Source organism: Engystomops pustulosus, chromosome 3 (genome assembly GCF_040894005.1).
Source record: "Engystomops pustulosus chromosome 3, aEngPut4.maternal, whole genome shotgun sequence".
NCBI classification, from domain to species: Eukaryota; Metazoa; Chordata; class Amphibia; order Anura; family Leptodactylidae; genus Engystomops; species Engystomops pustulosus.
Genome location: NC_092413.1, coordinates 160008431 through 160031951, shown reverse-complemented (window position 1 = coordinate 160031951; position 23521 = coordinate 160008431). Strand labels below are relative to the sequence as shown.

General features: G+C 43.9%; 1 protein-coding gene across 5 annotated transcripts in view; it reads left to right on the top strand.

The window, feature by feature from the left end:
• NAALADL2 (N-acetylated alpha-linked acidic dipeptidase like 2) overlaps window positions 1–23521 on the top strand; it is a 509493-nt gene that overhangs the window by 322097 nt on the left and 163875 nt on the right. For all 5 annotated transcript variants that reach the window (XM_072142777.1, XM_072142778.1, XM_072142776.1 and 2 more), the window contains exons 6-7: window positions 1786–1926; window positions 14711–14803. In XM_072142777.1, coding sequence (XP_071998878.1) covers window positions 1786–1926; window positions 14711–14803 — 234 coding nt within the window. The remainder of the gene's footprint in view (window positions 1–1785; window positions 1927–14710; window positions 14804–23521) is intronic.

Below are 23521 nucleotides of genomic sequence, written 5' to 3'. Positions count from 1 at the left end.
CTCCACAAAAACCCTTCTGCAGCTTTTCTCATAGAACACTAACTGTTCTCCACATCTTGTAGTTGTCCCAGAAAATGACTCTTTAATGGAACTTGCTCAACTCGGTTTTTGATGCAACCGGTATTTTTTTGATCTTTCACGTGTAGCTTTTTAAAGGAACGTTTAGTTACCAAATTTTTAATATGTATGCGATGGTACTGTAATTCTGAAATACTTTTCCTGGCTCCTTAGCGGCTGTATAAGTGTTTAGTAAGTTTTGCATTTTTAAAAGTTACCTGCTGATATAATTTTTGACAGCTCAAAAATAAACCCAAACACCCCCCCCCTGCAATTTCTTACTGTACATATAGGGAGAACAGGCCACTTATTCTGTGGATTGCAGGTGGTCCCATTCTCATAATTGGTGGGTGTTCTATAAATTTAACCCTCACCAATCAGAATGTGTTCCCTTATCCTGTGGAAAGAGGATGAGTTAAATATTTGACACAATCCCTTTAAATGTTACAATATTTCATTTTTAATGTATTCATGATAAAAAATAAGCTTTGAAATCCTATATAAAGCCAATATTTTTATATTTTTATGAAATGAACATTTCAAAACTCTACAACACAAAAAAGAGAGCTTGTTTTACCTTCAAAAAAGTATAGAAATACAGTATTAAAATTGTACATTTTTATCCTTAAGTCAGAAAAAAAATCCCTCTCTTTAACTCTACATATATACTGTGACATGACTGCCAAAAATTTGCTTTGTATTTATTATTTACAGGTTGAAATAACATGCAACTAGACAATTAGAAATTATGTCCATAATTTAAAGGGATAAGCCCATGAAATAAAGTTCTCAACTTATAACCCCCTAGTGATGTTTACACAATAAAGCTAATTTTTAGCACCTTATTTTAAAAATTTTACTCAGTTTTATCGCTGATTTAGCTCCTATCACTCAGTGATAGTCAGTGTAAGAATGTGGGTGGGAACAATGTGGTTAGATTATCAGGGTCCAGGTTTATCTTCACTTTCATTTCTGAACTCTCCTTTCTCTTTTTCTATGTGTCAGATACTTAATGAGAGATGATGATATCCATGAGATGGATATAACACAAAATGACACACTGCTAACTTGGGTTTAGCACACACACAGTGAACTCTGCTACATGCCTCCTTCCTCTGCTATAACGATCTTATCTATATCCTGTGGAGTAAGTCTGTGCACTCCGCTTGCTTGCAGTAAGTGCCTGTGTGTGCCTGTGTGTGAACTCATCTTGTAATGGAGTGGGAGGGGCAGAGATCACACTGCATCAAGATGGCAGGGGAAGGAATTCATGAGAAGAAACTGTCCTGTCTCACCATAAAAAAACAGAAGATCAGAAGTTCTATCCTGGGGCAACCGAAATTGTATACACCAGGACTGATAGAGACAGGTTCAAATTATATCTGTGAAATGCTGAATTTTTGTTAATAACAGGGAATTAGAGCATGTCTTATTATGTTATCCTGTGTACATTAAAGAATCTTGTCTTTGTGGTAATAGCCCTTAAGTAAAATTGCAGATAAGTTACAAAATAATTTTGATGTGACTAGGATTTACAGTTGTATAATACACATTGCTATATAGTTCAAGACTAAATATTAACCGCAACATTCAACAAAAAATGAGCTTGCAGTGAAGGGGTTATACCTTATGCTAATAAACAATTTTCCAATGAAGACAGATGGTTTCTACTCCTTGTGGGAATTGGTCATAATTTCAATGTTTTCTGTATGTATTTAATTTATTCAGATAGGAACTCATGGGAAATTAAACCCAATGTGACATCATTGTTGGTGCAGCCTGTAACTATATCACTTCTGAGAAGATTCTTTACTTGGACAGAGGATAGAATGGCAGAAAAGTGTCTTCCCATCAAAATCCATGAAACAGGTAACTCCTATTACATTAAAATAAAGCATTTGTATTCTGTCACTTTCTAAAGCATGGATATTGAACTATCCATATATAAAATTTGGCCATTAGTTTATTTACATGAATTTTTTGCACTTAACCACATTTTTTCCAAATATAATGATGTAAAGTTCAACAATATTCACTGACCTTATTCAATTATTGCCTATTGTTATTAGATGAGGGTATATTCTATATCTACATAGTTACAATTTAAGAATCATTTTACAAGTAGCTAATTAAAACAACAACAAATATGAACTAATGTTTCTGGGAAGTCAATGTTGCAAAATTAACTGTAACAGAAACAGATAAAATACATTTATTTCTTGAGGGTGAATCTGTAATCAGTATTTAGGCACATAATTGGCCTTCAGTCTGTTAGCCACAACAGTGAAAGGCTTATAATTATGTCTTTCTATATTCTGTATTATGAAATGGGTTATATGAGGTTTTACTTTTTATCCTCTATCCAAAGAGTAAAAGATAAATGTATAATCAAAGGTGGACCAAATCCGGAGGAGTAAAGCCGTATCTAGTATTGATGCTGCCCTCGGCCTCTTGGTGCTTACAACCTCTATTGGTGCCGTCAAGCTAACTCCTCTTCCCATAAACCCCAGCACATTGTTAGAAAAGGTCAGCACTGGAACCAGTAGGAGTCTCTCCAATGATCCACTGCTAGCATTAGATTAAAATACCGCTTTAAGCTGCGTTTACACAAGGGGTTTGCATTGTGTTTCAAAATACATTGCCCAAAATTCATTCAATGTAAATACATTTTCTTAGTGGCAACATGTGTGGTAAGTGACATTTGAAGTTATTACTAATAATTTTTGAAGAGAAAACAACATGTTACTACTTACAAAACTAATATATGTCTTTGTTGTGTTTTAGTCTAATGCATTTGAATTGATAATGCATCACCATAATGCAGCCTCTGGCTATGTTCACACTCTGTGCTTTAATTACAATTCCAGCACAGTGCGGAAAAATTTCTCTGCATCACATCTGCGTTTACACTGAAACACTTGCGAATGGGATTTTGGATCCCATGTGAGCATGCATTCAAGAGAAACCCCTCCCCACTGTGTATGAAATTTATTTCCAAATGTAATTCAAATGCCCACTAACTAAACATAGCCTCAATAACCCTAAATTAGCTAAACTTCGTTTCATTCTCTGCTACTGACCCACTATCTTATACAGTGCCCTCCATAATTCAAAGGGGTGCCTAAAATCGAGAAAAAAATTGTGCTTGACATCCACTGGTGCTCTGGTTTAGCAATATGCCTCCCTTCAACATGTTATAACTAAAGTGGGCAGCTGCTGCAAGCACTTGCTGTGGTCTTTGTAATGCTTACACAGGAAATGGGCAATCTGCTGCTCCCAGTAGTAACACTTCTGGCCCCAGGCTCCAGTAGTCACAGGGCTTCTCCCAGGCCCCATTAGTCATGGTGCTGTCCCCAGTACATAAAAGATACCCCCAGGTGTCAGTGTTGGCCACAAACGGCACTAGTAACAGCATCTGCCCCAGTACCCAATAGTTATAGACACAGGGCATCAGTGGTCACCGTTCTTGCCCCCAGTTGTCTCTTTGCCCTGGTAGTCAGTGGGCTATCCCTGGTAGTCATATGGATGCCCCCAGGCCCCACTAGTCACTGTGCTGTCCCCAGTACATAAAAATTATACACCCAGTTGTCACAGTGCTGGCCCCAAGCACAACTAGCATCTGCCCCAGTAGGTTATAGGCATTGTCACTGGGCCTCAGTGGTCACAGTCCTTGCCCTGGTAGTCAGAGGGCTATCCCTAGTAGTCAGAGTGCTGCTACCAGGCACCAGCATTCATTGTGCTGTTCTCAGACACTGGTAGTCATTGTGCTGCTCCAAGCCCTGAGTAGTCACTGTGCTGCTCCCAGGTCCCAGGCGTCATTGTGCTGACACCATTAGATAAATATGATGTTCCCAAATATCACTAGTCAAAATATCTGCCCCAGTAGCCAAAAGTCAAAGCCACAGTACCTGGCCTCAGTAGTCAAAGTCCTTGCCCCAATTGGCCCATTCCTTTTCCCCGATTGTTACAGTGCTGAACCTAGTGTTTACAGGGAAGCCTCCAGACCCCAGCAGTTACAGGACTTCCCCCAGACCCAGCAGTCATGAGGCTGCCCCCAGATGACACGGGAGCTGGCCCCAGCAATCACAGGAGTTGGCCCCAGAGATAGAGAAAGAATAGCAGAAAGAAATACATTTCACTTAATCTTGCTTAATGAAGAATATCACAATGTTTATTATTATCACTTGCACTTTTCATTTCTGCAACAAAAGATACTCTTAATGGTTTCCCCAGTTATCTGAAAACCCCCAAGATTTCTTACTCTGCTTTAGCTCCTAGTTCCCAAGATGCATTGATACTTCTAGCTGTGGGCTTACGTTCAGTTAGAAGTTCCAGGAGTGGTGGGAGTTACTTCAGCCAATGAGTGGTCCACAGGATGTCCTCTTAACCACAGGATGTCGCTTCTATTGCTGTCCACAAAAACCATGAATAGTGGATTAATGCAGAATGGGCACATAATTGGAGTATGTGTATCTTCATTATGTGGGTGGTAACTGATAAAAGTAAATCCTCATGACAGGTTAACTTTAGGTAAATAAAACACAATCCCCCAAACATACCCAGAACTTTTGGTTTGCCCATGGATGGTAACTTCATTAAATAATATTACACTTTAAGTAGTCAGTTGCAGGAAGACATCTGCATAATATGTTGATTTAAGGGCCTTACTTTTTTCCATGCAGTTAGGAAAAAACTTAATTGTTTTTACAGTAAAGCAATCACCCTTTGCAGACCAGGAAAGAGTTTATTAACATTGCTGGACAATCAATTCAATGATTGAATTATTTTAGCTGGCATCACTCGGATTTAAGCCATGGGCTCTCCTTACTACTGCCTCCAGCCTACATTTATTCCCTCTCTACAGAGATCTATCTTTATGTACTCTTTAATTTGATCTTGGCTTTCTACTTGAAAACATCTGTAATGTTTCGAGGTCTGTGCCTTAGGGCACTCATTCTCTAGATGAAAAAAAGAGGTTTATTTTTGTGAAAAAGACAAATCAACAAAATAATGATGTGAGCAGACAAGAATCAGAGTGAAGCATTTTAAATGAGGTATAAAGTGATGGTTGTTTGATTTCTGGCAAAGAAACTGGCCAGCATATTGAGCAGTTATGTTAACTGGAAAACATGTGCTTGCCTATTTACATTTTTCACTTTATTGTAATTCCCATTACACTAAAATAGTAGTTAAATGGAAATGATGTTGGGGGTGCTTCTGGGGATCCTTTGTAGTAAAAAAGTGTTACCCAAACAATTTAACCCCTGTAACCGCTTCATGACATATACATGTGCAACACCCTCGCCGATGCAATGGCGAGGTAGTGCTTGCGAATACGTCCCACCTGTAGGTAACACCACATTACACTACATGGTCCTTATAGGATCAAGGGGAAATTGCAGTGGTTAATCCTGCCTGGCAAGGCAGATGTTAATATGTGATGTAATTTCTATTATCCAATGATATGTGTTACATCCTGTCTCTGTGCACTGAGAGGTAATTGGAGGAGCAGCCACCACCTGACCAAAGGGAGGTAATAAAACCCCCTAGCCTGGAATGTTCTGGAGGAGAAGGGGTGAAAGAGAGAAATCTCTCTCAGGAGAGAGACCGGTCCTAGTCAGGCCCTCTGGGTCTGCAGGACGCAAGCAGAGAGTAGTTAGCTGAGCAGCAGCTCAGAGACTCTAGCATACCAGACCAGTGCAGGAAGAGCCTAGCCCCTGCCTGAAGTGGAAGATTAGACTAGAGCTAGTGTAGTGAGGAAAAGGGGTATCATCCTACCTTCAAGGGTGATACCTGAAGAGATCCAGGACCGAGCTGAAGCTTCCTACCAGGACACAGCTGCCTCCCAGCCTGCCCTCCACATCCAGGCTGGTGAACTACATCCTGTGGCTCCCTCCAAATACCTCTCCAGTACTCCACCTGTTAAAGACACGTTTTCTGCAGTTCCTGCCGGTTGCAATAAACGAACTGTAAGTTGTTTTCTTCAACCTCTGTCTCCGTCTGGTCCCTGCTACTACAACTACCCTCATCACCGGCACCCTGTCCATCTACACAGAGACTCACACTCGGGACATTAAGGGGTTGCCCCAGGGAGATCCGCTATAGCAGCCGCTCCCTCATCATTTCTTGCCAACACCACCCTGCTGGAGACCTGCCAGGCTGTAGGACAGCCCTCCGATTCCCCCGTACCAAGCACCGTGACAATAGCGTGCTTAGGCCGCAACCGCCAGCCACTCCGGTACCACGGGCCTCGGCTGTCTCCAGGCCTCACCTCAAGGGCTAGGCCCCGGTGGGGGGATGTTGCAAGTGGCGTCACGAATCACAGGATATTTACTTCTGTGCCTTATCCTGGCACTAAAGACTGTACTTTATTAAGAAAAAGACTGTGCTGCCTAACCCTGCTGCCATCCGGGTTTAGGCCCAAGTAATTGTGTGTTTCTGGATTGAACTGTATTACTGCTGCCACGTGCTGTCGAGCGCCGCTCCAGCACTCAAGAGGTTAATCCCTGCAAGAACTGTGTCAGCTCTGCTACATCCGGCGCTGCCGCGCCTGAAGATTTTTTACCTCAGAAACTGTGGCGCAGCAAGTAATTCCAGCCCGCCAAAACCTTCACTGGCGGGAAAACCCAGAGGCATCGCTAAGCTCCGCCCCCTGCGCGTATGGCGCGAATCCTGCCTCAGCGCGCTGTGGCGCAGCAGAAAATTCAGCCCGCCACAGCTCCTGGCGGGAAGGACTTAAGCCCCGCCCTCTGGCGCGAGAGTTTCCCGCTCCATCTCAGCGCAGGAGGTGAACCGCTGACCGCCTTGTGGAGTGAAGACGCAGCCACCATCCTAGCAAGACCGAGGCCTTCACCTCTCAGTGAGGAACCGGAGTTCCTTGAGGCCTTTGAGACTTTAATCATTGTGGCAGCGCACCCCATCCGTAGACCTTTTGCTGCGCACCGGCTGCATCGCGGTACAACTCGGGCCTCCTTTGCGGACACTTACCTACGGTCTGGGACGGAGAGTGCCCCTCTACACGCATCGAGTTTGCTAGCTGCCGGACTTCTCTGCAATAGGTCCAAAATGGCGGACCATCCTCAGCAGCCATCTTCCCCGGCTGGGACCCCGGTTCAACCCCTACAGAGGATCCTCTCCACTATCGGTTTCCAGGTACCGTATGCACCGGAGGGTTTTCGTTTTGTTTTGGGGAACCTGCCGGAGCCAGCCCGAGCGGGCGAGAAACCGCTGCTATTCCCTTGGGCTCCCTCTGCCCTGGAAGCTATCTCAGAAGAGCCCAACACTCCTGTAGCCATTGCTGACCTTCCTGCGGAGTATCCAGGACCACCTGCTAAGAGGCCCGGGCTGTCCGGTGAGAACGCCCTGCCAGCTACAGAGGTTACCACCGCCAGCGCAACAGCGTCCCCAAGAGCTACAGGTCAGTCCAGGAACAACAATCCTTCAGCTGTCAGCAGTGAAGAAGTTACAGCTCCTGTGGTCATCATCATGCGCTCCACAGCGCCCCCAGCTACAAAAGGTCAGCCAGAGAAGTGCCTGTCTCCTTCCTTTGCTGAGATGCCTGCCTCCGCAGATGACCTCCCTGCTGTTCCAGCTCCAGCTTCTGGGTGTTCCATGTCAGCAGTTCCAGTTTCTACCACCAGATGTCTTCAGGTGACAGATATCAACACTGCTTTCTTCACCCAGGCTGATGATGTCCCTGCTGCAGTTCCTGCTCTCATGCCTGCAGCCATTGCTCTTGAGCAGCAAGAAGATTAACCCTGAAGGGCTGAAAGCCTCCTTCAGGTACTGTGTACATATGTATATCTATTCCTCTTATCCCTAAAGAGCCAGAAACTGTCCTGAGACTCTTACCCTTATTTATCTCAGTCAAGAGATTATCCACTGTCATGTGCTATGGTAGCACCCCTTCCTCTGCCACAGCAGAGATTCTTTCTTCAAAGGACTCTGTCCCTCTACACAAAGAGGAGACCCTTTGCTTCTCAGTGCACTTTTCCCCACATCAAGGGCAGTACCCAGAAGATGGACTTTGTCAGTAGAGACCTTCTGAGAGACTTTTGCCAGATACTACAAAGGAAAAGTGGCTATTGACTTATTATTTTGCACTTAATGCCTTCCTTTTTAGGTACGGACATTCTGCTTGCACCTTTTTATGCCTTTTCTTTGCAGGAAAAGAGACATTTACTATCGTGCTACCCTGAGTAGCCTATCTACCTCTGTAACGTTATGTTATAAGATGTGTACCCATTGGGCTGCTAAGCCAATGTGATTTTGCTAACCTGTTGCACACTGTCAATATATGCCAGTAGTCTGCATTAACCCTTTCATAGGCTTTTCAGGTTGTAGTGTGGCTGTGTCGGACCGTCTTTTTGTGTGAAACACTGACCGCTACCTGATCCCTCAAACCGAGGTTTGCACATGGGGGTAGTCCGTAAACTGCGGGTCTTTAGGGGACCGGGGGTGTTACACAGATAGCACCTGGATGCCACTCATACATGGGTAAGGTTGTCAGTCAGGAGGTACTCGTGTCGCATATGCTCATGCAATGCAGATAGACACCATATATTTGCCGCCAGGGAAGAAGCGTTGATCAAACAAATATACAGGCCTTGGTGCAAGGAGTGGATTACAGGACATGACACCACACCTTTCCTACTGTACAGTTCGGTTTAATGGCGTCAGCGACCAACTGTCATACAGATATACATATTTTTGTCTTAGTCCGACACCAACCCAGGTGCCTGTTTCCAGGACCATGGGCGGTTTGTCCCTACACCTCACATAGCCTGCACTTCCCAGAAGTGCCCTTAGCCCCCTCTGTGCCCCAAAACATCGGTAGTCGAGCCGAGGGCGGCTCTTTCAATTGCCCCCGGGGTATGCAACACCCTCGCCGATGCAATGGCGAGGTAGTGCTTGCGAATACGTCCCACCTGTAGGTAACACCACATTACACTACATGGTCCTTATAGGATCAAGGGGAAATTGCAGTGGTTAATCCTGCCTGGCAAGGCAGATGTTAATATGTGATGTAATTTCTATTATCCAATGATATGTGTTACATCCTGTCTCTGTGCACTGAGAGGTAATTGGAGGAGCAGCCACCACCTGACCAAAGGGAGGTAATAAAACCCCCTAGCCTGGAATGTTCTGGAGGAGAAGGGGTGAAAGAGAGAAATCTCTCTCAGGAGAGAGACCGGTCCTAGTCAGGCCCTCTGGGTCTGCAGGACGCAAGCAGAGAGTAGTTAGCTGAGCAGCAGCTCAGAGACTCTAGCATACCAGACCAGTGCAGGAAGAGCCTAGCCCCTGCCTGAAGTGGAAGATTAGACTAGAGCTAGTGTAGTGAGGAAAAGGGGTATCATCCTACCTTCAAGGGTGATACCTGAAGAGATCCAGGACCGAGCTGAAGCTTCCTACCAGGACACAGCTGCCTCCCAGCCTGCCCTCCACATCCAGGCTGGTGAACTACATCCTGTGGCTCCCTCCAAATACCTCTCCAGTACTCCACCTGTTAAAGACACGTTTTCTGCAGTTCCTGCCGGTTGCAATAAACGAACTGTAAGTTGTTTTCTTCAACCTCTGTCTCCGTCTGGTCCCTGCTACTACAACTACCCTCATCACCGGCACCCTGTCCATCTACACAGAGACTCACACTCGGGACATTAAGGGGTTGCCCCAGGGAGATCCGCTATAGCAGCCGCTCCCTCATCATTTCTTGCCAACACCACCCTGCTGGAGACCTGCCAGGCTGTAGGACAGCCCTCCGATTCCCCCGTACCAAGCACCGTGACAATAGCGTGCTTAGGCCGCAACCGCCAGCCACTCCGGTACCACGGGCCTCGGCTGTCTCCAGGCCTCACCTCAAGGGCTAGGCCCCGGTGGGGGGATGTTGCACATGCAGATAACCCAATTCTAGACGTCAAGATAGTGGCCCACTTCAAATGATTATTTCTCCTGAACTATGGCACATAATATATCAATGGGGAGATTTCTATCAGGATTTTATTCCTAGGTGGTACTGAACCGGCGATATCCACTGTTAAAGTTTCAGAAAAAATTTGATTTTTATATGCAAGTCTCAGTTCTCAACTGTATCTCTGGTTCTGTTTCACCTACAAACACAACTCTGATATGATTAACCTTTCTAATAGGACATAATTGTGTTTCTAATGCCACACTTTAGGAAATATTACCATTGAAAGTAAGCAACCCTCAATGAAGGGGAAATGGTGATGGACTGATGCTATACATATTTTATAACATATTTTGGTAAAGGTTTAAACTATTTTAAAGCTTAATAATACAAACTTCAATGAAGTATAATGACAAAACTTATTTTTTTCCCATTTTTAGTTATTTGTACTACTAATTCTATAAACAAATAACATGTATCCTGGACATTTAGGCACTAATGACCCCTGGCATAAAGGACTTGCATATAGTCTGGACTGCTGTAGAAGTTTAGATAACCAGGTGTTTTAGCCACTTATACCTCTCACATGCGCACACATTCCCTCACTGTCCTACCACAGTGTGAGCCTGTTGTGGTAGAGAAGGTATTGAGAGAGCCGACCGTGCATGTATGAGTGTTCCCGAGACCTGGGTGACCTCACTGGAGAAGTCCCTGCATCACTGTGCGCACAACTAAATTTGAGTGTGCTTTTTTTACAATGTGCTCCTCTAAGTGGTACAATTCCTTTAAAGGGTTAATACTGCTTACTAAATCTATTTAAAGCATATATTAATGATTTAAGTCTGATATAACTTCTGTCCATCATTTGAACAGGTGGGAAATGAGACTAAGAAAGTCATATAAGGTCTTGGCACTGCCAATGGTTTTCACACAAATGACCCTTTCACACGAATGTATATTTTTTCCACTCCTGTATTTCTGTGCCACATGAATCCTTATACACTCATCGGCCACTTTATTAGGTACACCATGCTAGTAACGGGTTGGACCCCTTTTGCCTTCAGAACTGCCTCATTTCTTCGTGGCATAGATTCAACAAGGTGCTGGAAGCATTCCTCAGAGATTTTGGTCCATATTGACATGATGGCATCACACAGTTGCCGCAGATTTGTCGGCTGCACATCCATGATGCGAATCTCCCTTTCCACCACATCCCAAAGATGCTCTATTGGATTGAGATCTGGTGACTGTGGAGGCCATTTGAGTACAGTGAACTCATTGTCATGTTCAAGAAACCAGTCTGAGATGATTGCTGATTGATACCCATCAGATGTTGGGTACATTGTGGTCATAAAGGGATGGACATGGTCAGCAACAATACTCAGGTAGGCTGTGGCATTGCAACGATGCTCAATTGGTACCAAGGGGCCCAAAGAGTGCCAAGAAAATATTCCCCACACCATGACACCACCACCACCAGCCTGAACCGTTGATACAAGGCAGGATGGATCCATGCTTTCATGTTGTTGACGCCAAATTCTGACCCTACCATCCAAATGTCGCAGCAGAAATCGAGACTCATCAGACCAGGCAACGTTTTTCCAATCTTCTACTGTCCAATTTCGATGAGCTTGTGCAAATTGTAGCCTCAGTTTCCTGTTCTTAGCTGAAAGGAGTGGCACCCGGTGTGGTCTTCTGCTGCTGTAGCCCATCTGCCTCAAAGTTCGATGTACTGTGCATTCAGAGATGCTCTTCTGCCTACCTTGGTTGTAACGGGTGGAGATTTGAGTCACTGTTGCCTTTCTATCAGCTCGAACCAGTCTGCCCATTCTCCTCTGACTTCTGGCATCAAAAAGGCATTTCCGCCCACAGAACTGCCGCTCACTGGATGTTTTTCTTTTTCGGGCCATTCTCTGTAAACCCTAGAGATGGTTGTGCGTGAAAATCCCAGTAGATCAGCAGTTTCTGAAATACTCAGACCAGCCCTTCTGGCACCAACAACCATGCCACGTTCAAAGGCACTCAAATCACCTTTCTTCCCCATACTGATGCTCGGTTTGAACTGCAGGAGATTGTCTTGACCATGTCTACATGCCTAAATGCACTGAGTTGCCGCCATGTGATTGGCTGATTAGAAATTAAGTGTTAACGAGCAGTTGTACAGGTGTACCTAATAAAGTGGCTGGTGAGTGTATATACACGTGATGTTTTTCATCTGTCACTGTATCTGTACCATATCCATATAAAATACGATGGGCTGGCAAATGATGGCTGACTATTGAGAAAATGTACCTCCCATTGGTTCTGGTCTCCCTGAATACTGCACATATATATGGCAACATATAGTGCATGACTGTATGCAGCACATACGCAATATGCTTTTTAACCCCTTCCAGCCGCAGCCCTTTTGCGTTTTTGCGTTTTCAGTTTTCACTCCCCACCTTCAAAAAAATATATAACTTTTTTATTTTTCCATGTACAGAGCTGTGTTATGGCTTATTTTCTGAGTAACAAATTACACTTCAAAATGGTTGTATTTAATATTCCATGCAATGTACTGCGAAACGGGAAAAAAAATTCCAAATGCAGTGATATTGGTAAAAAAACGCATTTGTGCCGTATTTTTGTGGGCTATGATTTTACGGATTTGACTGTATGCCCCAAATGACATGTTTTCTTTATTATTTGGGTCGGTACAATTACAGATATACCAGGTATAGGTTTTATAATGTTTTCATACATTTACAAAAATTATAACCTCCTGTACAAAATTTTTTTGAGGATTTTGCCATCTTCTTTGCTATATAGAGCTTTGGGAGGTGTGCTTTTTTTTTTTTTTTTACTTTTGATGACATTTACAATGTTTTCATTTATAGGACTGTATGACCTTTTGATCACATTTATAGAATTTTTTTTTTAATGGCAACTTTGGGCACTATTTTCCGTTACAGGGTTAAACGCAGTGAAAAACCATTATTATATTTTGATATATCGGCATTTTCAGAGGCGCTAATACCTAATGTGTTTTTGACTTTTACTGTGTATTTATATTTATATAAGTTCTAGGGAAAGGGGGGTGATTTCAGTTTTAAGGGTTTTTATTATAATTTTTTTAAAATAATTTTTAAATTTTTTCGGACTCCCTAGTGTACTTTAACCCAAGGTTGTCTGTACGATCCTATCATATACTGCCGTACTACAGTATGGCAGTATATGGGGATTTTTTTCCTCATTCATTACAAGGTGCTGATAGCACATTCTAATGAATAGGTTAACCCTGTCATGGCGACGCATCGCCGCTCCCAGGGAGTGGTGATACTCGCCAAGGTGCTGGCACCGATCGTGGGTGTTACTGGTAACCCTTTACTGCAATGAGCCCATGAGCCTTCTCCATGCACCTGCACCCGGCATGTGACGAAGTATTGCATCACATGTCAGTAAGGGGTTTAGTGTTCCCATAGACTTCAATAGGGTATATGGAATGGAAATACTGGAGAAAATAAAACCTGTTATATATTTTTAACGTCTTGCTCACAGTATGGTGGACAATACACCCATGTAAATGGATGTCCGTATGCAACCGAATGCTACCCATGTGAAAACCTTATTGTACGGGAAGCAAATGGTTGTTTACATATGTTGGTGTGAAAGAGACCTTACAATGGTTAAAATGAAGATAGATGTTATCTATATATTATCAAATTGTGCAAATAAAAAAGAAGTAAATCTTATTTATTCTTCTTAAATGTTTTCCCATATTCTCTAATGTAAAAATAAGGGAAATTAATAAAAAAGTTATTGTTAACATTTTTATTTTGCTGACACCACATCTCATAGAACAAAGTGGTTTACCAAACTTGTGCTAAACTGAATGCATGTATTACATAATAGTTTTTTTTATAAACAGCATGAAAGCATTGTTCTGCAATTAACTTGTCAGGCTAGTTTGCATATGTTTGTCTTGTTCAGACATTATTTTTGAAAGTTCTGTACAGGACTTACAAACAAAAAAAAGAAAATTACAAAAACATAAAATAACGTAGAACTAAGTAAAAATGCATACATTTATATTTATTAGACTTAGACTTATTAGACTTAGTAATATATTACATTTTGCTAATGGTAAATGTAATATTTTAGATGACCTTTACCTTAATCTGGCCTTAATCTGACCTTTACAGGCTTCCCTCCATTCAAGCATTGTTGTCTCTCCTCTGCTGCTGGTTCCTGTGATGTGTCGTTGTGCCATAACAATCCATCACTCCAGCAGCTATATAAGAATATATTTGGGCATATTTATCAAGTGTCTGAAAGTCAGAATATTTCTTGTTTCCCATGGCAACCAATCAAAGCTCCCCTTTAAAATATTCATGAGAACTGGTAAAATGAAAGCCGAGCTGTGATTGGTTGCCATGGGCAACTGGAAATATTCTGACTTTCAGACACTTGATAAGTCTTCCCCATTATGTTTTAGAATTTGAAGTCAAAAGCTAATTCTATAGAAAAGTGGATTATAAAAATAATTATTTAGATAAAGATATTTATTTATATTTAAAGGGATTGTCTGAATATAAAAATAATGTATGACTTGGGGGCTGAAAAAAAGATACAGAAGACACAGGGACAGTTTAATCTCCCCCCCCCCCCATATATAACATAATAATAAAATTAGTTTTTGGGGGTTTTTTTACTGATGACAAAACTATGTATATTATTTAATTGGAGATCTTTCTGTTTGTTTTTAAGATCAAATAACTATCAAGCTAAATATCACAACTACCCAGGAATACAAAGAAATATCAAATTCGATTGCATTTCTCAGGGGATCACTGCTTCCTGGTAAGTACAAAACACAGAAAAAAGTAACTCCAGCAATGCATATCATGTGTTGTGCATAAATGATTTTATAAGAATGTACCAAAATATGTCACTGATCAAAAAAACTGAATTCAATTTTGACCTAAAAACCTAAAATTAGCTGTTGTATATAGCTGTCACTGTTTATTCAGAACAATTTTTGGACCAATATTCTCTTAACAGATAAGGATATAAAAGTTGTCACAGTATCAAAGCAGTCAAGTAGTACCACCATCTGTTAAATGCTACTGGAACCCTTATAGTAAGAAATTAAAATAAACGAAACATATCACGTATCACTCCCAGACTTGTTAGAATTTATATGTACAACTCACGCTCTAAGCACTAAAACAGCCCCATCATTAAAAAATAAAAATAGCATGCCTCTGGTGATACTAAAACAAGGGTTTGTTTCTTTGAAATGCATTTTTGTTCTGAAAAACTACTCAAATATAAAAAAAACGATGTAAATGAGATATCAGTGAGCAGCAAAAAAAATTGATTAAAAAAAATGATAAATATCTATTCCAGTAATAAAATATAATTGATGGAGTATTGATTATCTGGTTGGAACATTTGCGGGATAAAAGACTCAATTTACCCGATGATAAATTCCTTAAAGGAAACCTACCACTGCCCGCATGATGAAATCATGCGAGCAGACCACCCGGTAGGCTACTTAATGCTGATGCCGAAACATAGTTTTGTTAGGCACGGCAATCGTTAGTTTAGCAAAAAAAACTATTTTCTTACATATTTAAATGAGCCCTCCTGTGCTACCCTGCGCCATCTTCGGGCTGGCGGTAGCTTCCGATGTTTAATTATTCCTCCTCCAGGTGCTGAGAGCCGTGACGTCACCAAGCTCTCGGCACCTATCGGGCATGCGCAGACACTAAGTCTCGCACAGCCGGCCGGCGATAGGTGCCGAGAGCTTGGTGATGTCACGGCTCTCGGCACCTGAAGGAGGAATAATTAAACATCGGAAGCTACCGCCAGCCCGAAGATGGCGCAGGGTAGCACCGGAGGGCTCATTTAAATATGTAAGAAAATAGTTTTTTTTGCTAAACTAACGATTGCCGTGCCTAACAAAACTATGTGCCGGCATCAGCATGAAGTAGCCTACCGGGTGGTCTGCTCGCATGATTTCATCATGCGGGCAGTGGTAGGTTTCCTTTAAGGAATTACATTTCAAAAATGATATCATTCTTTGAGGGTTTCTATCATTCTGGTATCTCAGAATGTGACATAACACCCAAAATCTGTTTTGCCAAACTCCAAAAGCCAATTGGCCTAACTGTCTGCCCCCACAGCAGCCACATATAAGGTACTTCTGTATTTAGGACAAATAGCATTAAGAAACTATGGTGTAAATTTTCTTCTTTAACTTCTTGTAAAAATATATATTTTGGGGCCAAATCAAAGTTTCATTTTTTACACCAGTGTTCTTTAAAAGCTCACTGTGCTCTTATATAGATTCTTTGAATTTCCAAAATGGCATCATTTGTTGGGGTTTATACTGTTCTGGTACCTCAGTAACTTGTTATGGCACCTTAAAACAACTCCATGAAAATCTTTCCTCCAAAATCTCAATGGTGCTACTTCCCTTCTATGTTCCGCTATAGGCCATAAAACAGCTGACATCAACTGGCATAGCACAACAAAATTTGTGATTTATTTTCTCTTTTTATCACGAATAAATGTGTAAATTTTAGGTACAAAAAAATGCTGTATTGTCAAATTCTGAATAGAACCCCCATTTTGCTTTACATTATATTAAATGCTTAAATGGTTAAAAGCTGTAGAAGGTTTGAATAGTTTGAGAGCTGCGGATTTAGAAGTAGATTCTTTTGTCAGGATTTCTAATAAATAGGACTTTTAAAACTTTCATAAAAATAAAATGCTGTCTACAATATTTAATTCATAATTTTCATAAAAAATCTGGAAAATTGCTGTTCGAATGGTAAGCCTTATAAAACAGCATAGTAAATGATGCCAACATAAAGCAGATATATGGTAAATGGTAGTTACTCATTTTAATGGTAGGACTGTCTGCCTAAAAAGCACAACATTTAGAATTCTGAAAATGGAGAATTTTTTCAAAATTTAAAAAAATTACAAATTTTGACTAGGACTTATACAAAGCATCATCAGAGAAGATGCCTGGACTAGGACTTACACAAAATATCATTGGAGCAGAAGACGCTTGGACTAGTACTTATACAAAGTGTCATGGGAGCAGAAGACGCTTGAACTAGGGCTTATACAAAGTATCATGAGGGAAGAAGACACCTTGACAAGGACTTATACAAAGTATCATGGGATAAAAAGACGCCTGGACTAGGACTTGTACAAAATATCATGGGTGAAGAAGACGCCTGGACATGGTTATACAAAGTATCATGGGAGAAGACTAGAGATGAGCGAGTACTAAAATGCTCGGGTGCTCGTTATTCGAGACAAACTTTTCCCGATGCTCGAGTGCTCGACTCGAATAACGAACCCCATTGAAGTCAATGGGAGACTGGAGCATTTTTCAAGGGGACCAAGGCTCTGCACAGGGAAGCTTGGCCAAACACCTGGAAACCTCAGAAAATGATGGAAACACCACGCAAATGGACAGGAAACAGCAGGGGCAGCATGCATGGATGCCTCTGAGGCTGCTTAATCGCACCATTATGCCAAAATTATGTGCAACAGCATGGCCATGACAGAGTGACCGAATGAGGCTAGATAGCATCTAAAACATCCAATATTTGACCCTGACACTATAGAAGATGGCAATGCGAAGCAGAGGCAGGCTAGAGAGTGTCATGGCGACATACCCTAAATGGACTCAGGCTTCAAACCAATGGGTGGCAGAGAGGAACCAAAGGAGGTGAGCAAGAAGCGCTGAAATGATTTCCTATGTCAACAAAAGGTTGACGGTATATTTAGTCGATAACACAGCATGGTGGCGACATAGTGACCAAGTTCCATAACGTATCTGGTGAAACACCCGAAAAATGAGCCTGACACAGCAAGTTTGATAAGGGGACGACATGTGGAGGCAGCCATGGAGAAGACTTCCATGATTAAGAGCGACAGTATGGGGCATTCATATTGCGCTGCTATGATTGCAACTTCAGGTCTCCAGCAGGGCGGCGACAGATGCGCCGAGTTCCATTATGTATCTGGTGAAATACCTAAAATTCTGCCTGACACGGCTCGTTTGATAAGGGAAAGATGTGCTGTATATCCTCTCGTGCTCCAGCGTCTGGGTTATAGAGAGTTGAACGTTGCGCATGGAGACATTGGTGGACGCTGTGGAGGATCGTGGAGGTGAAATGGACAGGAAAAAGCAGGGGCAGTCTGCATGGATGCCTCTGAGGCTGCCTAATCTTGGGATGGAGCTGGCGGTCCGCTGCCAGGTGAGCGTTCGTCTGTCCAAGCCCCTGTCTCTCAGCTCCTCCCCACCCAAAATGGGCCTGGGGGCCAGAAGTGTTTACTTAGAAAAAATTATAATTTTCAAAGCAGGCGTGGTCGTTTGAATATTTCACCTAGGAATAATGGAATAACATAGCGGTTCTATATTTAATTGTTTTTTCGGAAATGGTTCCATGATTAAGAGCGACAGAATGGGGCATCCATATTGCGCTGCTATGATTGCAACTTCAGGTCTCCAGCATGGCGGTGACAGATGGGCCAAGTTCCATTATGTATCTGGTGAAACGCCCGAAAATTCTGCCTGACACAGCTCGTTTGATAAGGGAATGATGTGCTGTATATCCTCTCGCTCTCCAGCGTCTGGGGTATAGAGAGTTGAAAGTTGCGCATGGAGACATTGGTGGACGCTGTGGAGGATCGTGGAGGCGAAATGGACAGGAAACAGCAGGGGCAGTATGCATGGATGCCTCTGAGGCTGCCTAATCTTGGGATGGAGCTAGCGGCATCGCCACTGACCATCTGTGTTGACTCCTCAAAGTTACTCAGCACCTGACAGATATCAGACATCCACGTCCACTCCTCATTGTAGACTTGAGGAAGCTGACTGACCTGACTACCAGTTCTGGTGGAAGTTGACATCTGGCAGTCTACAATCGCTCTGCGCTGCTGGTAAACTCTGGATAACATGGTTTATGTTGAATTCCACCTCGTGGGCACGTCGCACAACGGTCGGTGAGCGGGCAGTTGGAGTGGCAGCATCTGTGCTGGACTTTCTGAAATGTGCACAGATGCGACCCTCCTTCGTGAGCAAATCAGACAGATTGGGGTATATCTTGAGGAAACGCTGAACTATGAGACTTAACACATGGGCCAGGCATGGCACATGTGTCAGTCTGCCAAGTTGCAGAGCCGCCACCAGGTTACGGCCGTTGTCACACACAACCATGCCTGGCTTCAGGTTCAGCGGTGCCAGCCACAGATCAGTCTGCGCCGTGATGCCCTGTAATAGCTCTTGGGCGGTGTGCCTTTTATCGCCTAGGTTCAGCAGTTTGAGCACCGCCTACTGTCGCTTAGCAACGGCACTGCTGCTGTGCCAAGAGCTACCGACTGATGGCGTACCACGGATGGTAATTTTGAGGTGGAGGTGGAGGAGGGGGGGGAGGAGGAGGAGGCATAGTATGCCTGAGAGACCTGGACCGAGGTAGGTCCCGAAATCCTCGGCGTCGGCAGTACATGACCAGCCGCAGGGTCAGACTTTGTCCCAGCCTCCACCAAGTTAACCCAATGTGCCGTCAGCGACATATAGTAGCCCTGCCCGGCAGCTCTCATCCACATGTCCGTGGTCAGGTGGACCTTGTCAGAAACGGCGTTGGTCAGGGCATGGATGATGTTGTCTGACACGTGCTGGTGCAGGGCTGGGACGGCACATCGGAAAAAGTAGTGGCGGCTGGGGACCGAATACCGAGGGGCGGCCGCCGCCATGGCTTGGTGCCATTGAGTGGGGTGTTTAGCATTCATATGCCTGCGCATACTGGTGGTAGTTAAGCTGGTAGTGGTGGTACCCCTGCTGATCCTGGTGTGGCACAGGTTGCACAACACAGTCGGTCATGCGGTGTTTCTCTAAAGAACCTCCAGACTTCCGAAAATCTAGCCCTCACCACGGGAGCTTGACTACGTGAAACATTTGGCGCTGATGCACCAGCTCTGGCCCTGCCTCTCCGTCTGGCCCCACCACTGCCTCTTCCAACCTGTTCTCGTCGAGGACTCTCCTCCGTCTCAGAAGCACTGTGTTCACCCGGCCTATCAACCCAGCTTGGGTCTGTCACCTCATCATCCTCCGATCCCTCAGTCTGCTCCCCCCTCGGACTTCCTGCCCTGACAACAACTTCACCACTGTCTGACAACCGTGTCTCCTCATCGTCCGACACCTCTTTACACACTTCTTCCACTACATCAACAATGTCATCATCACCCACAGACTGCTACCGATGGAAAACCTGGGCATCGGAAAAGAGCTCAGCAGCAACCGGACAGGTGGTTTGTGACTGTGGGAAGGGTCCAGAAAACAGTTCCTCAGAGTATGCCGGTTCAAATGCCAAATTTTCCTGGGAGGGGGCAGACTGGGGGGAAGGAGGCTGAGGTGGAGGAGCTGGAGGAGTGCTGATTTCGGTGACATGGGTGGACTGCGTGGAGGACTGACTGGTGGACAAATGGCTAGAAGCATTGTCCGCAATCCACGACATCACCTCTTCGCACTGTTCTGGCCTCAACAGTGCTCTACCACGAGTCCCAGTAACTTGAGACATGATGAACCTAGGGAGTGTAGCTCTGCGGCGTTCCCCTGCTCCCTCATCAGCAGGTGGTGTCTCACCCCGTCCAGGACCACAGCCTCTGACCCCTACAGTAGTTTGACGCCAACGTCCATGCCCTCGTCCTCTACCCCTAGCCCTCGGGTTCAACATTTTCAAAATTGAAGTGTAAACTGTAAATTTTTGGGGGATTTTTTTATTATTTTTTTATTTTTTACAAAACGATGCTATCATATTGCTATGGCTAGTTTCTAACCTACACTGACAGCACACAATTGGATTTTGTGCTGTGCATGATGACTTTGAGTTATAAAAAAAAATAAAAGTAAAAAAAAAATCATCAGATTGTGCCTAATTCAATCAAACCCCTAATAAATTGTCCCACTTAGGTGTTTGAGATGTGTGTGTCACTAAGAGCTAATAGAACGTTCCCAAGTCTCTCTGCAAATTCCTCACAATATGGTACTAGCTGTACTACTAGTACCAGCAAGCCCAGCCACAAGCAAACAAAATAAAAATATATATAACGCTATTCTAGCCCTAACAAGGGCTGTTGGGTTCTTGTAGATTCACTCCTGCCTAACAGTAAGCTAATATAACACCCTAACGCTATTCCTGCAGCAGCAGCAACTCTCTCCCTAACGGCATCCAGACAGAGAATGATCCGAGCAGCGCAGGCAGGGGCTAGTCTATTCCAGGGTCACCTGATCAGGCCAGCCAACCACTGCTATCGATGTGTAAGGGTATCACGTCATGCTAGGTGGAGTGCAGAGTCTCCTGACTTGTGATTGGCTCTGTTTCTGGCCGACAAAAGTCAAAACGGCGAGAGATGCCATTTTCTCGAGCTGGCGAAGTATTCGTCCGAGCAACGAGCAGTTACGAGTACGCTAATGCTCGAATGAGCATTGAGCTCGGACGAGTGTGTTCGCTCATCTCTAGAGAAGACGCTTTTACTAGGACTTCTACAATGTATCATGGGTGAAGAAGACGTCTGGAGTAGGACTTATACAAAGTATCATGGGGGAAACGATGCCCATTTACTGGTCATTGGTTGGGGTGGGCCCTGTACGTAGGCAGGGACAGTTTGGGGACTCAGGTTTAAGGCTCAATATCCTTGTCCATATAAAAAGTAACAGCTATAGAAAATAGCCATTTTTGCATTGTATGAAATCTACATTAAGCATGGATAAAACAGAAACACTCACTCATAGATCCAGGCACTGTAACTGTGGCAATCTTCTTATAGAAGTTGGGAGGTGTTAGACAGCTTAAAAGTCTGTAAAGTCAATGGGTCTGGGATAGCTGATTTAAGAAGGAAGGAGGCCATGTATAGAAAAATATAAGAATATTACCACAGTCATGGTGCCTGGATCTATGATAAGTGCTCTTGGTTTATCACTAGAGATGAGCGAACACTAAAATGCTCGGGTACTCGTTATTCGAGACGAACTTTTCCCGATGCTCGAGTGCTCGTCTCGAATAACGAACCCCATTGAAGTCAATGGGAGACTCGAGCATTTTTCAAGGGGACCAAGGCTCTGCACAGGGAAGCTTGGCCAAACACCTGGGAACCTCAGAAAAGGATGGAAACACCACGGAAATGGACAGGAAACAGCAGGGGCAGCATGCATGGATGCCTCTGAGGCTGCCTAATCGCACCATTATGCCAAAATTATGGGCAACAGCATGGCCATGACAGAGTGACAGAATGAAGCTAGATAGCATCTAAAACATCCAATAATTGACCCTGACACTATAGGGGACGGCATGCAGAGGCAGCGGCAGCAGCGGAAGGCTAGAGAGTGGCATGGCGACATACCCTAAATGGACTCAGGCTTCAAACCAATGGGTGGCAGAGAGGAACCAAAGGAGGTGAGCAAGAAGCGCTCAAATAATATCGGTACATGATAAAAGTTTGCCAGTATATTTTGTGGATTACACAGCAGGGTGGCGACAAAGTTAACATGGAAGCCATGAAAACAACCCAAAATTCTGCCTGACACAGCTCGTTTGATAAGGGGACCATGTATGGAGGCAGTGAACTAGTAGTAGATTAAAGGTGCTGCAGTTAAAACTATGTTAGTTGGATCTTGGCATGGAGCTGGCGCTCCGCTGCCAGGCGAGCTTTCGCCAATCCAAGCCCCTGTCTATAGGCTACTCCCCAAACAGCACTTCTAAGAACCTTTTGTATAAGATCAAGTGTAGTAGCGTTCTTATAAGTTTAGGATATGGCGGGTGAGGGGAATGTAAACAGATGCGCAAGAAGCGCTGAAATAATATCCCTAAATGGTAAAAGTTTGCAAGTATATTTTGTGGATTACACAGCAGGGTGGCGACAAAGTTAACAACTTTGATGTGGAATGCCCTGTAATAGCTCTTGGGCGGTGTGCCTTTTATCGCCTAGGCTCAGCAGTTTCAGCACCGCCTGCTGTCGCTTAGCGACGGCACTGCTGCTGTGCCTAGAGCTACCGACTGATGGCGCCATGCCCACGGATGGTAATTCGGAGGTGGAGGAGGGGTGGGAGGAGGTATAGTAGGCCTTTGAGACCTGGACCGAGGTAGGCCCCGCAATTCTCTGCGTCGGCAGTATATGACCAGCCCCAGGGTCAGACTCGGTCCCAGCCTGCACCAAGTTAAGTGTAGTAGCGTTCTTATAAGTTTGGGATATGGCGGGTGAGGGGAATGTAAACAGATGCGCAAGAAGCGCATGATGCGCATGGAGCTGGCGTTCCGCTGCCAGGCGAGCTTTCGCCAATCCAAGCCCCTGTCTCTAGGCTACTCCCCAAACAGCACTTCTAAGAACCTTTTGTATAAGATCAAGTGTAGTAGCGTTCTTATAAGTTTAGGATATGCCGGGTGAGGGGAATGTAAACAGATGCGCAAGAAGCGCTGAAATAATATCCCTAAATGGTAAAAGTTTGCCAGTATATTTTGTGGATAACACAGCAGGGTGGCGACAAAGTTAACA